This window comes from Perca fluviatilis, chromosome 16 (assembly GCF_010015445.1).
Source record: "Perca fluviatilis chromosome 16, GENO_Pfluv_1.0, whole genome shotgun sequence".
Classification (NCBI taxonomy): domain Eukaryota; kingdom Metazoa; phylum Chordata; class Actinopteri; order Perciformes; family Percidae; genus Perca; species Perca fluviatilis.
In genome coordinates, this window is record NC_053127.1 from 33,384,988 (window position 1) to 33,398,582 (window position 13,595).

General features: G+C 38.1%; 2 protein-coding genes across 3 annotated transcripts in view; one reads left to right on the forward strand and one right to left on the reverse strand.

Moving 5' to 3' along the window:
* Positions 1-13,595, forward strand: part of opcml (opioid binding protein/cell adhesion molecule-like) — a 391,660-nt gene that overhangs the window by 273,395 nt on the left and 104,670 nt on the right. For both annotated transcript variants that reach the window (XM_039777409.1, XM_039777408.1), the window contains one exon: positions 12,009-12,244. In XM_039777409.1, coding sequence (XP_039633343.1) covers positions 12,009-12,244 — 236 coding nt within the window. The remainder of the gene's footprint in view (positions 1-12,008; positions 12,245-13,595) is intronic.
* LOC120543965 (G2/M phase-specific E3 ubiquitin-protein ligase-like) lies at positions 427-3,421 on the reverse strand. Its single transcript, XM_039777410.1, has 4 exons — positions 3,209-3,421; positions 2,039-2,156; positions 958-1,154; positions 427-825 (listed from the first exon to the last, which is right to left on the reverse strand). Exons 2-4 carry the CDS (start codon positions 2,077-2,079, stop codon positions 572-574), a joined length of 492 nt encoding a protein of 163 aa, XP_039633344.1. The 5' UTR covers positions 2,080-2,156; positions 3,209-3,421; the 3' UTR covers positions 427-571.

Sequence of the window (13,595 nt, forward strand, 5' to 3'; positions counted from 1 at the left end):
AAATAAACCACCATTCACACCAAAATGACTTCAGGTAGCGCACGACTGTCCTTACCCCAACAAGTTAAAGAAGAGGAGAGAAAAGATAAATAAATTTAAAAATAAATAATAAAAATAATTAAATTAAAAAAATAACAGAAAAAACAAAAAATTAAATAATACAAAAATATATATATATAAAATTAAAAATTAAAAAGGAAAAAAAAATACACATACATACACACACACATATCCATATATATATATATACATACATACATACATACATATACACATAAACATGTATACCTAGATACATACACATGTGAATTAAAAACCAAGTAAAAATACAATCAGTCACCCTATACACATACCTTGCCTTCTCTCAACCATGTATAGTTGAGTTAAAATATAAATTTTACCAGTACACAAGACAATAGCAGGGGGGATGATTATTCCATTTTTAATTGTTTAAACAAGACATTAATAATGTATTAGGAAATGGTGAGTTATTGACAACGATGCCTCTTCAATTTAGTCAAGTTCAACAGGCAACAGATTTTAATAATGTATATTAAGGACTTCTTGGAAGTCATTCCTGACCAAATCCCTGAGTGTTTTTTAATGCAAAATCCATAGTTTCCTTAAAATCCTCGAATTTTTTCAGGACTGGCAACCGCAGGCAGTTAATGCATGTGTTTGCGGTGGGTAAATGACGGCCTTGTCTGAGGGGCAGCTCATGGAGAAAAACCACTGAAGGTAGTGGGGAGAAGCCCAGGGGTGGAATATCATTTGCTCCCGTCGTAAAGGCCAGGATACCCCCAAGTTGCAAGGGTCCCTCTTGCTCTGAAAAAGAAATACACCAAAAACAAAAGTTAAACCTAGCATGTAGAAAACTTTTAAAAAGGAGGGAAAGACAAAGACAGACAGAAGGGCATATGAAAAGATTTTTATTCCATAACTAGCAATAATACTTACCCTCAACATCCAGCAGGTAGTCCCTCCAAAATGCAGCCACACATTCCTCTGCCCTTCTTTTGTTCCTGCCCACTGCTGACAGTTCTAGTACATCCGCTGTGAGTGGGGATGGCTCGTGACAAAACAGCGGTCTGAAAGCATCTGGGTGCATTCTTATTGCATCAAGAACACCAAGGGTCTTCATCCCCTCCCTGAACCTGTAAAAATGTATCATGAGAAGATACAAATATAATTTTTCAAATTGGATAAATTATCACACAGCACATGGAAGGGATGACTTATAAGACAGTTCAGTGTTTGTTGATTATGCAAAAAGGCCTTGTCTTTGACAACTATCTAAAACGTGATGTTCTTTAAGTTATTTTATATGATACATGCAAGCCTTTATTCAGAGTGTTTGGTTGTACATTGACTTTTAAAAATATGTTAAAATCTTTCATTATTCTTAATCCTTGTAAGCTGTTCAGGTCTGTGGGACCCATTTTCAATGTTTGCTAAAATAAAAATGATGCTATTTATTATTTCTTCTAAATCAAACTCATTGGCCTTGGCTCATTTTCTTTGAAGAACATAAAAAATAACTTATTTTCAATTAGTGTACACGGTACACCCCCCTACACATAACTAATACAAATGAGGTGTTCGGGTCTACTGGACCCAAGTGTAATTATTACAGTGTAATAATTGTAGGTGCTACGAAACTTTGTACCTGCTATTCTCACACAAAGTTAAAAAATTGTTACATTTCAAGAACTTTCACCTGTTCTGATTAAGTTCTAAGAAATAAGCACCAATAATGATAATGATTGATGATAATGAATGAAAAATCTTGTTTCTATTTTATTTATTTTTTTACCTTTTTTATAGTTGGAGTAAATGGCAAATATGAACCATAAATGATGTATCTATCATTGGTAATTGAGCTTAAGTAAACCTCTGTTTAGTATTTTTATATACATGTTTATGGCTGTATTGATTTAAAAACCTAATAATGTGGTGGGTCCAACATTGGCTGTGGAACAAAAATATGAACACCTTAGAAGGGTTAATTATGTTTGCTAAAAAATGGAGTTACACAAACCTTTGAAGTGCTCCACTAACTCGATGAACCAGCTGAAACATGATGATATCCTCCACCAAGAGATCTTTGTCTTCTATGCGTTTCAAAGGCCTTAGACGCCCAGCATTGGCCAGATAATCTGTAATAAATCATTGTATAGTATGAACAACACAAGATTAGATAAATTAAACAAACTGTTCTTTCCTGGAGGCCAGGCCTGTATGTGATGATGAAATTAGGTGATGCATGAATTTATATGAATGACATCTTTTATTTAACTCCTTTAATCACAGTAGTATATTTAACACTGACCAAGCCTGGTTTAAACATTCATATGAAAGTCAGAAACAAATCACACAGATTGCAGAAATATAAAAACAAATATGTGGCTTCACCACACAAGAGTGACATTCTAAAATGCTTAATAAGCACTTGAGAGCCCTGCTTAGCAGTATTTAGATTATTATTCACTGTAATAAACATATGTAAACATGTATATTGCACTCTTTAATAATAATAATAATAATACATTTTATTTATATAGCGCTTTTCATGGTACTCAAAGACACACACAGACTAAATATCGTCACCCAGTCAGATGATTGCAAGACCGAGCATTCTTATTTAACCTATCTTTGCTGTAAAACGCCTATCTACGCCTACTCTCTCTTTACCCAAAGATAGGTGAAATCCAATAAATGCAGAACTGCGTTGCAATAAGCTGCGCACTGATAGCAAATTACAATGTGTTTGAAATTTAATAACAGGAGCGCAGCAATGGGTACTACAATTACCAGTATGCTTCCATAACTGCTGCTGCTAGCTTTTTCTCCTAGTCAAAGTCAAATGTACATTGTACAGTAAAATATACTGTGGTTAATCAAAGGGCTTTACAGACAATGTGTCGTCTCTCTCATGTAAGCAGATTTAATTCGGAAACCTGATTTCTGAAATTATTTCACACAGCTTGATCAAACTTGCTTGATCATATTAACTAGCACTAGCTAGCTAGTGGAGATATTGCAAAGTTTTCAATGGAAAATGGCTAGCCCGTGTTATGTGGGTAGCAACTAGTTAGCAGCGCTAACGCCACGACCATGCTAACATGAATTTGGGGGAACACTGCAGATAGAATGACGTTAATAAAAAAGGGGTCCTATGTCAATGGTCCTATTTTTATCATCAACTTACCTCTTCCTGGATTTCGACGACGATCCACCGAAACGCTGTCTCGTCTGGTAACGGGGTCCTCCGTGTTCCATTGAGCTAGCTAGCTAGAAGTAGCAGTGCTAGCCTGGAGCCAGGTCTGACTGGATTTACAGTTCCACCCCTGAATAATCTCTGCATCTCCGAATCAGAGCTCTGTTGGACTTAATTTAATTGTCGAGACATCGTTGACAATAGCTCACCTTTTTTTTTAATTTCCGAAATTTTAAACCCACACATCCTCTCTCTATCCATTACAGCTCCACTTCAGCCAAACTATTATAATGACAGTGCCGATTTGACCGTCCACCGCCTCTTCTTCTTTGTCAACCAATCAGGAGCTGAGTAATCAAACTGCCTTCCGTTTCACGTCCGTTCAAACATACTCTCTCCACACACACTACTTTACTTTCTCACAACACTATATACTCTCTCACATATACTACTATACTCTCTCACACACACACTACTATACTCTCTCACATAACTATCTATACTCTCACACACATACTATACTCTCTCACACTACTATAATCTCTCACACAACACTACTATAATCTCTCAACACACTACTATACTCTCTCACATATACTACTATACTCTCTCACACACACTACTATACTCTCTCACATATACTACTATACTCTCTCACATACACAACTATACCCTCTCATACATACATGTAAAAGGATTATAATAGTGTGTGTGTATGAGTATAGTGGTGTATATGCAAGATTATGATAGTGTGTGTAAGACAGAAGTATGAATTACCTCCTATACGGCCTCTCATAATAAAGAATACATTGTAGTGTTGTCTTTTTCGTCAACAATATTGCATGATATCACCACAGTTTAATGACAGCGGCGTTGTCTTGTCTCTCGTGCGATGTCCATGTAAGCAATCCTCTGTTGATCCAGGAAAGCGAAGAAGAGTTTGGTTGTTAACGTTATATCCAGTAATCATGCAACGCAAAAAAGTCAAAGTCAAAGCCGTGGTAATAGGCGTATGATTTGCTTTTTTTAAACTGCGGTATTAACGTAATAAGCTATAAGTGGTGAAAGTTAGAGGCAAACTTACACAACAGTTGCGATGTTTCTGTATGCTATTCGCTAATACTCCAGGAAAATGAAAAAAAGTTAGTTTGGTATATCCAGCAATCACGTAACATTGGATGTAACGTTGGAAGCAGGAAAAAGTGTACTAGAGTCAAAGCCAGTACCTGAACTGAAATCAACAAACAGAATTCTGATGTAGGTGATGTGTGTAGGCTGATTGACCGGTAGTTGGATTATTTTAAATGACATGGTAGTACCTCGCTGATCATTTTCCAAATACTGTGATTGGAGAATGTGGTAATTACAGTATCTTAATACAACCTTGAACATTGCATCGCGTGTTATTCTTTTCTCCTCAGCGTCATGGCATTTGTCTGATTCCTAACATCTCCTGTTTGATTCACCTGGAATCCTCCTTTCAACACGCTCCCTGAAGCTTTCTGTATTGTCACTCTGGTTGCTGATAGTGAGTTGTCTTCCATTTGCCCTATTCATTCAAATTCCCTTCACACTGTCATTTTTCCCAGCATTCAGCACCACACATTACTTTATGCCGGGACGTGTTAATCTGTGAACCTGAAATGTCTTGTTTTGCTCAATTTACTGTGAATGCTGTGTGTGTGCTGTGTGTGTGCTGTGTGTTTGTGTGTGTGTGTGTGTGTGTGTGTGTGTGTGTGTGTGTGTGTGTGTGTGTGTGTGTGTGTGTGTGTGTGTGTGTGTGTGTGTGTGTGTGTGTGTGTGTATGTCGGTGTGTAGGTATGATAATAACAGAGAGCAGAGAGCTGCAGACTTATCACCTGTCACTTAAAGTGCTCATATTATGCTCATTTTCAGGTTCATAATTGTATTTAGAGGTTGTACCAGAATATGACCAGAACTATACTGGAATAGTACCAGAGGTTTATGTGGTTTAATTTTCAAAAAACACCATATTTTAGTTGTACTGCACATTGCTGCAGCTCCTCTTTTCGTGTGTTGAACTCTCTGTTTTAACTACAGAGTGAGACATCTCACTTCTGTTCCATCTTTGTTGGGAGTCACACATGCTCAGTAGCTAGGTAAGGACTACTAGCCAGTCAGAAGCAGAATATGAGGGCGTGCCCTGACAGTAGCTAGGTAAGGACTACTAGCCAGTCAGAAGCAGAATATGAGGGCGTGCCCTGACAGTAGCTAGGTAAGGACTACTAGCTAGTCAGAAGCAGAGTATGAGGGCGTGCCCTGACAGTACCTAGGTAAGGACTACTAGCCAGTCAGAAGCAGAATATGAGGGCGTGCCCTGACAGTAGCTAGGTAAGGACTACTAGCTAGTCAGAAGCAGAGTATGAGGGCGTGCCCTGACAGTACCTAGGTAAGGACTACTAGCCAGTCAGAAGCAGAGTATGAGGGCGTGCCCTGACAGTACCTAGGTAAGGACTACTAGCCAGTCAGAAGCAGAGTATGAGGGCGTGCCCTGACAGTAGCTAGGTAAGGACTACTAGCCAGTCAGAAGCAGAGTATGAGGGCATGCCACGCTAGCAGCTAGGTGAGCATTATAACGTGTTCCAAAGTGGCCCACGTTTGTCTCTGAAGTAAAGGCTGGACTACAATAGAGCTGTTTGGAGCAGTTGGTGAACAGAGTTTTCTGTTGGAGATGGTAAGTCCCTTTGGGGGGGACTTTGGGCTTTTTCACTTTGTAAACCTATAATGTGAAGAAAAAAAGATATATAACACAATAAAGGAAATGGAAAAAGCCAAAAAGCATAATATGAGAACTTTAAACCTTTAGGGTATTTTGGATTTAAAAGACATGGCATGAGTTTGTGCAAATTCATGCCAAATTTATAATATCATAATTAAAAAAAAGAAAGAAAAAAAAAGAACTGGCACACAAAGCTGAAATGTCTTTTCATTCTTTCACTGATACATTGATAAATGTTCTGCCAAATCCTGGTTCCATATGCTGTTAATACCCCAGTGCATTCTGAGCCTAGTTTTATTTCATGTTAAATTCATATTCTCCTTTTCACCTGCAGAAAAGAAAGACTGTAACTTGTATTTGGACTAAGACAGCTAATTTTGATGTGAATGTATTAACCCGGCTGAATGAATCAGATCAGAAGTATTAATGTGGTAACTGAGGTGTACAGAAATACTAAGCCCACCCAAATAGCACAACAGTGATCTTTTATTATTGCAAAGACATATACACTATTGTTGGACTATATTCATACTACTGTATATTTACATTCATTGCTATTAGTAATTGAGTAATTTAAAAAAGGTTTTAAGGATGTTTAATAATGCATTCCAATGGCAACCCAGAGTCTCAGCGAAGGAAAACTCTCTACGTCTCACTGTGTTCCAAAATTATAAATTCTTTTAAGTTTAAAGTTCCTTTTTTTTAAATTAGGTCAAAAGTTGCAAAGAAACTCTTGCATCCTGTCTAACTTGCAAAAAAATAAATATAATAGTAGGAAACGTTTTCGGTACTAGACCAACATCTGGCAAAATGAATGAAGGCAGTTCCTTTGCAACTTTTTAAAGCTTTTTTAAAAATAAAATGTCCTAACATGAATCCAACATATTATTAGCAAATACAAATCAGCCTTTATGTGAAAAAAACACATTGATAATAGGCTTACCGGCCTATAGGTAAGGTAGTCACTAAGGTAGCCATCCACAGATACAGTTCATCCTAAGGGTTCACTGTTCCACATGTATGTGTAACATTAAAGGTGTAATAGGTAAGCCTTATAAAACTACCTTTCTGTCCTATTTGCTGAAACTGACCCTATGTTCCAGTAGAACTACATGAAGCGAGTCATTTAAAAAAAAAATCTGGCTCCTCTGGCTACAGCCTGTAGTGCTATTTGCAAAAATCCACCGCTCCCTGTTCAAATGCACCAATCAGGGCCAGGGTGGGTGTCTAACTGCGTGTCAATCACTGCTCATGCACACGCATTCATTCTCCCTTGTGGGCTTAGGAGACTGTTTTGGGCTTTAGCAGAAAGGGGGGAGGGACTGAGAAGTTGTCGATGTTCAAATGTTTTGGCTAAGTCCTGGATCTTCACAATCCTACCTACAGCACCTTTAAAACATGATACATAAAATCATGCCAACAATTATTTTTGTAGCTTAGTTTTCTATGCACTGACAAGGTATGTATGAAGGCTTTAGGCTTTTATTTTAGGCCCAGTTTAATATGCAACAGATAAGGGGTCCTTGGCTTAAAAAACGTTGAAGGCCCATGCTCTAAATGTTTAATGAGAAACCCAAGAATATATACATTTTCCAAAAAGCGCTCCATTCACTTACACAATGTGAGAGGAGATGGATAAGAAACAGGCTCCAAAGGAAAGGAGGATCGGTAAAAGGTTGGATCACACAGATACATCTTCACGAAAGAAGTGTGACACTTCATGATACAAATGTGTGATACCAATCAAGCAGATGAGACAGGCTTTGTTCAAAGTTTTAACGAAATGGAATGGAACAGACAACAAACACACTTTAGTTCACACCAACCCCGCTCCTACTCCTGCGTAGGTGTGGGTTTAGATAACTGGTCCCATAATGTTCTGATTAAATATCCAGATTTTTTTGAAGCACCAACGCTTACAAATTTCATATTGAACCTTTTATCTCTCCTCACACTGTTAGCGAACAGCAATGTGGCGTTCAGGCAGCAGCGACCGTCACTTTTGCTGGTTAAAATGCCAAACATCACCAGTGGGCAGATTACATCAGCTGGAGCTAATCAACATTCATTCTGTATAATATTTTGGCTGTTGCCTGGTTAAAGAGTTTTCTGTGAACTGGTGTGATTAATTTAATCACATTATGGTTGTAAGTGTGTGAGTGCTGTTTATATATATATATATATATATATATATATATATATATATATATATATATATATATATATATATATATATATATATATATATAATCAATCAGTCAATTTAAGGACAATCTCCCAATTAATTTTGAAGGCATATCTTTTTTTTAATTTATATTTTAATGTGAAAAGTCAGATAGAAAAGTAAGCAGGCTACACTTACTTAGTCAGTCTGGATTAAATCAATATTTCATATCTTAGCTTATCTCATTTTACTTCACAATGTAATTAGGCTAAAAACTACAGGGTTTCTGTTCTCAGCTGACAAAAAGTGATCACAGATCTTTGCATTTTAGTGATAAAATGGAATCAAACCTCAGCTTTATCCGCGTATCCTGCAATATCCTAGCCTCGTGAGACCGTCCTGATCTGGCGAGTTCCAGTTTTCCAATCGCAGATCAGTCTGGCATCTTGAGATAGAGAACATTTGGAGCCGTTCGCCAAACGACCGGGCCAATCAGCGTTGGTTTTGAGGCGGGTTTAGGTGGTGATAGACAGATGGTTTATCCAATCAGCTAACCAGTATTTTCAGACAGCGGTACCCCTAATTCTGTTAGCTGCTCGCTAATGCTTTTTTCTCTTGGATCCTTCTTTTGGAATATGGACCAGGAACCTGAAATGGTGCCTTTTATTCGTAAATTCTCGTTACACAAACGGCAAATATCCTTTACCGACATGTTGCTTGCTTGCTGAGCTAACGAGCTATGCTTTGCCTGCAGCAGCAGGGGCTTGTGGTTGTATTTTCATACGCTTCTTTGATCTGATTGGTTGATTTGGCCCGTCTATCACCAACATAGGTGATAGACCAGTATTTTTGCCCCTTCCCAAAAGTTCTCCAACGGAAAGTTCCCAGATGGATATGCCGAGCAAATGCGAAGCAATCCATCTGGTGGAGTCAGGTTAGCAATCTCCTCCTCAGAGCTCCACACTTCCCCTGGAGGTCTAGCATTGGTGATACAGGGATTGTTTGGAACTAAATGAGTGGAGGCCACGGGTCATTTGAGGCAAGTGGGGCAAAGCTGCTGTTATTAATCATTATTAAACAAATTCAGGTCAGTGGCTGGATAGATTTAAGTAGTGTTTTAAATGGACTTGGCTCCAGAGGCTTCTATGTGAGGATAGCAATGAAAACAGGATGGCACACATGTGGTGCCATGTGAGGCTGATTGCCTGTTGCCCCGCTGCATATAGTAATGTGGTCACCATGAACAACGTGGATTATCATCTACAGCACAACATGAGAGCAAACACCTCAGTGTCCACCAGCTGCAGGATATTGTTATAAACCAAACCACTGGTAAAAAATAATGACAGATATAATGTGGAGTGGTTCTTGATAAAAAAAAAAAAAAGGCTAAATTCCATAGTTTTTTGCCTCCTGTGTGTGTCAATGGGAGGATGGTACCTGGTCAAGAACAGAGCATCTTTCCAAACATGAAAGCAGCAGGACAGCACGGTAAATATTCAAACATAGAGCAGTATAGCAGCAAGTTGAGAAGAACAGGTGTGTGTTCAGTCGGATTTTACATTTTCTGGTTTTGTAAAATAGATGTTGCCATTTTGCTCCACCTGAAACATCACTGATAATGAGTAGCCTGTACGATGCAAATTGTAATTTATTTAATTGTGATAATTTAACTTTATCATAGTAGAAACCATGAACACTCTCTCATGTTTATCCAAATGTTTTTTTTGCTAATGTAGAAGGTGTAAGGTGTATGTAAAGAGTATGATGAGTTTGAGGCGTGCATGTGTCGTTGTGTGTCCTTTGGATGAAAAATGAAGCACAGGAGCATGTCAGGACGGATGCTTTAACCTGTTCGCCTCTTAATCTTTTGGGGATTATGAGGTTGAAGGAAATGTCAGCGTGCACATTATGTGTGTTGGCTGGATCACTGGTACTGCCTGTCACATTCTGGTGTTAAGTTATGTGTAGCGCTTACAGTGAATATATGTGCTCGTAATGAAAGAGACCTCATGTCTTGACTGATGTGATCTAAAGGAGGACGTGTGTGTACAGTCAATGATGAATGTGTCTAAAAACTTCTCAAGGTTTTTTTTTGTTGTTTTTATAATGCTATAACCTTAGTTTGATAATCCATGTTCACAGAGTTTTCCACTGAAATAAAATGACTTGCTTCTGAAATGTTTACATGTACACTGTAGAAATACAAAATAAAGTTGGGAAAACTCATAATTTCAAGGCAATACATTTGTATAAAGTTTAGTATTTAAAATAAAGCTTGGCAATCAACTAAATTTCTTAAAGCAGCCATAATCAATATTTTTATTATAACAATGTATTAAAAGACAATGTAAATGGCCTCTATAGTGATGAGCCTACAGAGAATTATCAGTTGAATCTGCCACTCCTCTCAGCATTTATGTTGCTTTATAATGAGATGCAGCTCATTGTTTAACTGTCAGGCTGCAACGTTACTGTTTTGGTTCACGCTTAATGCTGTAATAGTGTAATTTAGGTCCGCAGCAGGCAGATGTTTCCAGAGAAAAAGCTCTAAAAACCCACTGCAGTCTAGCTGTTCAGCAGCAAACAGCAGACACACACGGTTAAGGACTAGCTGGTGAACATAGTGGAGCTTTTAGCAGCTACAGAGACATATGTTTCCCTCAGGAGATGGTGGAGACCAAAAACAGAGCTAAAAGAAAGAGAATATTAGACTTACATTCATCAGGTGAACATAGCTCTGGGCAATATGGAGAAAATCAAACACCACGACATCTTTGACCAAATACATCGATGTCGATAATGCGGCGATATTGTAGATATCTGGTTCTTTCACAAAATATTTACACAATGACATTTTTGATAAATAATCATCAGTAATATGGATATAATGACTAAGTGGGTAATGGCAAATAATAGAACAGCTAGAACAGTCTGGTAAGTTCAGAAAATGACATCACTTTACTGTAATGCAGCCTTTAAAACCAGGAAAAGACTACACTTGTGTCATATTACGATATTGTGATATCCAAAATCTAAGACGATATCTAGCCTCATATCATGATATTAATATAATATTGATATATTGCCCAGCCCTAGGTGAACACAAACAAAACTCATTATGTTAATGATCATTTTGCTCTGTAACTGCTGGATGTGTAAGTAAGCAACTCTTTGCTAACAAGTGGCCAAAAAAAAATATGGTATGGATTTAATAGTAATAAATGTACACCATCACTTTGGATGTTTATGCATCAGTCCAAGTAAATAAAATCTGCTTATTGTAATCACATGGATTTTCTACATGCATGCAATATGCTAGTAGGCTAACATTAATTTTGATGAGGTAGCAGCAATTAGCTGGTCAACTGGTTTCCTTGTGTTGTTTTCCCCTCGACCATGCAACTTTTTTTCAACAATTTTTTTTTAAATGCCATAAAATTTAATAAAACATCCTAATTCAATGAACGTAGTGGACTGATCATTTATTTTACTCATCAAGAGCTTCATATGGAACCATCAACATTATTATGGTTGAAAGAAATCCACATTTCTGATATAGACACTTTTTGAAAATTTGCCCAGAGGATAACAGAAGGGTTATCTCGTGGTTATAAACTATAAGTGACAGCCAGACAATTGACGTTGACCTGACAAATGTATGTTATTAAATTGATTTAATGATACCAGATTTATTGATAACAGTATTTTACAGTGTATAGTTTTTAATCATTTAAAGCAGGATTGATTACTGTAACAAAACTGTCTAACTCTGTAATGAGCCCAGCTGTTTTTGTTTTCATGGAGCTGAACATAGACAAAGCATTATGCCGAAAAGCCAAAAATTTCAAATGTGTTTTTGTATTTTCTGTCTTTCTTCCTACCAGATGCAATGTGGACAGCAAAGTATCACGAGTAGCGTGGCTCAATCGCACCACCATTCTCTTCGCAGGAAGTGAGAAGTGGTCTCTGGACCCTCGCGTCATCCTGATGGAGAACACAGCAGTCACAGAGTACAGCATCGAGATCCAAAACGTTGACGTCCATGACGAAGGGCCCTACATCTGCTCAATCCTCACAAACAAGAAACCAAAATCCACAAAAGTGCATCTCATCGTTCAAGGTAAGATGCGGTTACCGTCAGCAGGGTGCCATTTTCTGGGGGGGGGGGGCAATACAGGCTACAGGCACCGCCAGATGACGGTCCTTTCAGGGGCCGTGGTAGTGGAGTTTAGCCAGAAAAATGAGCGTCATGCGGCGATGAAAGGACAATTCCAGCGGAAAATTAACCTAGGGGTTAATAACACGTGTGTTTGAGTTCGACCCTTCTCTTGGATGTGTTTTCATGCTAATCGAATGTGACCAGTTTTAGCAAATCAATTTCCCTCACTGTGACTTCCTGCGAACAAGTATCATCTGAGCTTCAGATCATCTAGCTGCGCTAAGGTGATATGTAATTAAAAAGTTGATGAAGTATAGTTGTATCAGATACCTCATGCAGAATCACGAAGAAAATACACTACATCAAGGAAAGACTTTCCTTACATTTACATTCAGATTTCTCTTTTGACGTTGCAGCTAGCACATTTTAGGGAAAACAGTTGACATGATTTTCACACAAAAATGGTTCAACTTGATGACATTCACTTTCATGCAATCATAATTAACGTTAAGTATTTTTCACACTGTACAAATCATGATGATGTCTCATTAACTCTTAATTGACGCTGAGAAGCATCAGGCCATGGCTTTAATCAAACAATAAACAGGCATATTCTTGCACAGACGAGGAGACCTGTCTCCAATCATACTTTCCCATGGATCTGGATCTGTCCCTTTTTCCCTGACAGTTCAGTTCAGTTCAAGTTTATTGTCATAGGCATATTAGTACAGAGTACCACAGCAATGAAATACAATGTGCCTTGGCACTCTCTCAACACCAGTCAATAAGTAACAATTATAAATAACATAAATAACACATAAGAACATCTAAGCACAGTAACTAAGTTCAGACCACCAATTCAGTAGCCTTATTACGTGGGAGTAAAAACTATCCCTGAAACGTGACGAGCGCATTGGGATGCTCTGCAAATGTCTCCCTCATGGAAGGTGGGAGAAGAGATTGTGTGCAGGATGACTAGAATTCTGCAGAATACCTAGTGCCTTCTTAGTGCTGCGTTTCCAGTAAATGTTTTGGAGCGGTTCAAGTGGAACTCCAATGATTTTCGATGCAGTTTTGAGCGCCTTTGTCAGTAGATTTAAGTCATGTGAAGTAGCCCTGCCAAACCACTCTACAATGTTGCCTGTCAGTATACTCTCAATTGTACAGTGATACGAGTTCTGTAGAATGTTAAGGGACATACCGTATTTCTTAAGACACCTCAGGAAATAAAGCCTTTGATGTGCCTTCTTGATGGCACACCTGATATAAGTCTGAGTCTGAAATGTGGATCCCTAAGGTGATGACAATTTCA

Coding starts and splice junctions, on each gene's coding strand:
- LOC120543965 (XM_039777410.1), bottom strand. CDS start 2,079: ATGTTTCAGCTGGTTCATCGAGTTAGTGGAGCACTTCAAAG. Junction 1,155..2,038: donor GTTAGTGGAGCACTTCAAAG/GTTTGTGTAACT, acceptor ACATTTTTACAG/GTTCAGGGAGGGGATGAAGA. Junction 826..957: donor CTACCTGCTGGATGTTGAGG/GTAAGTATTATT, acceptor TTTCTTTTTCAG/AGCAAGAGGGACCCTTGCAA.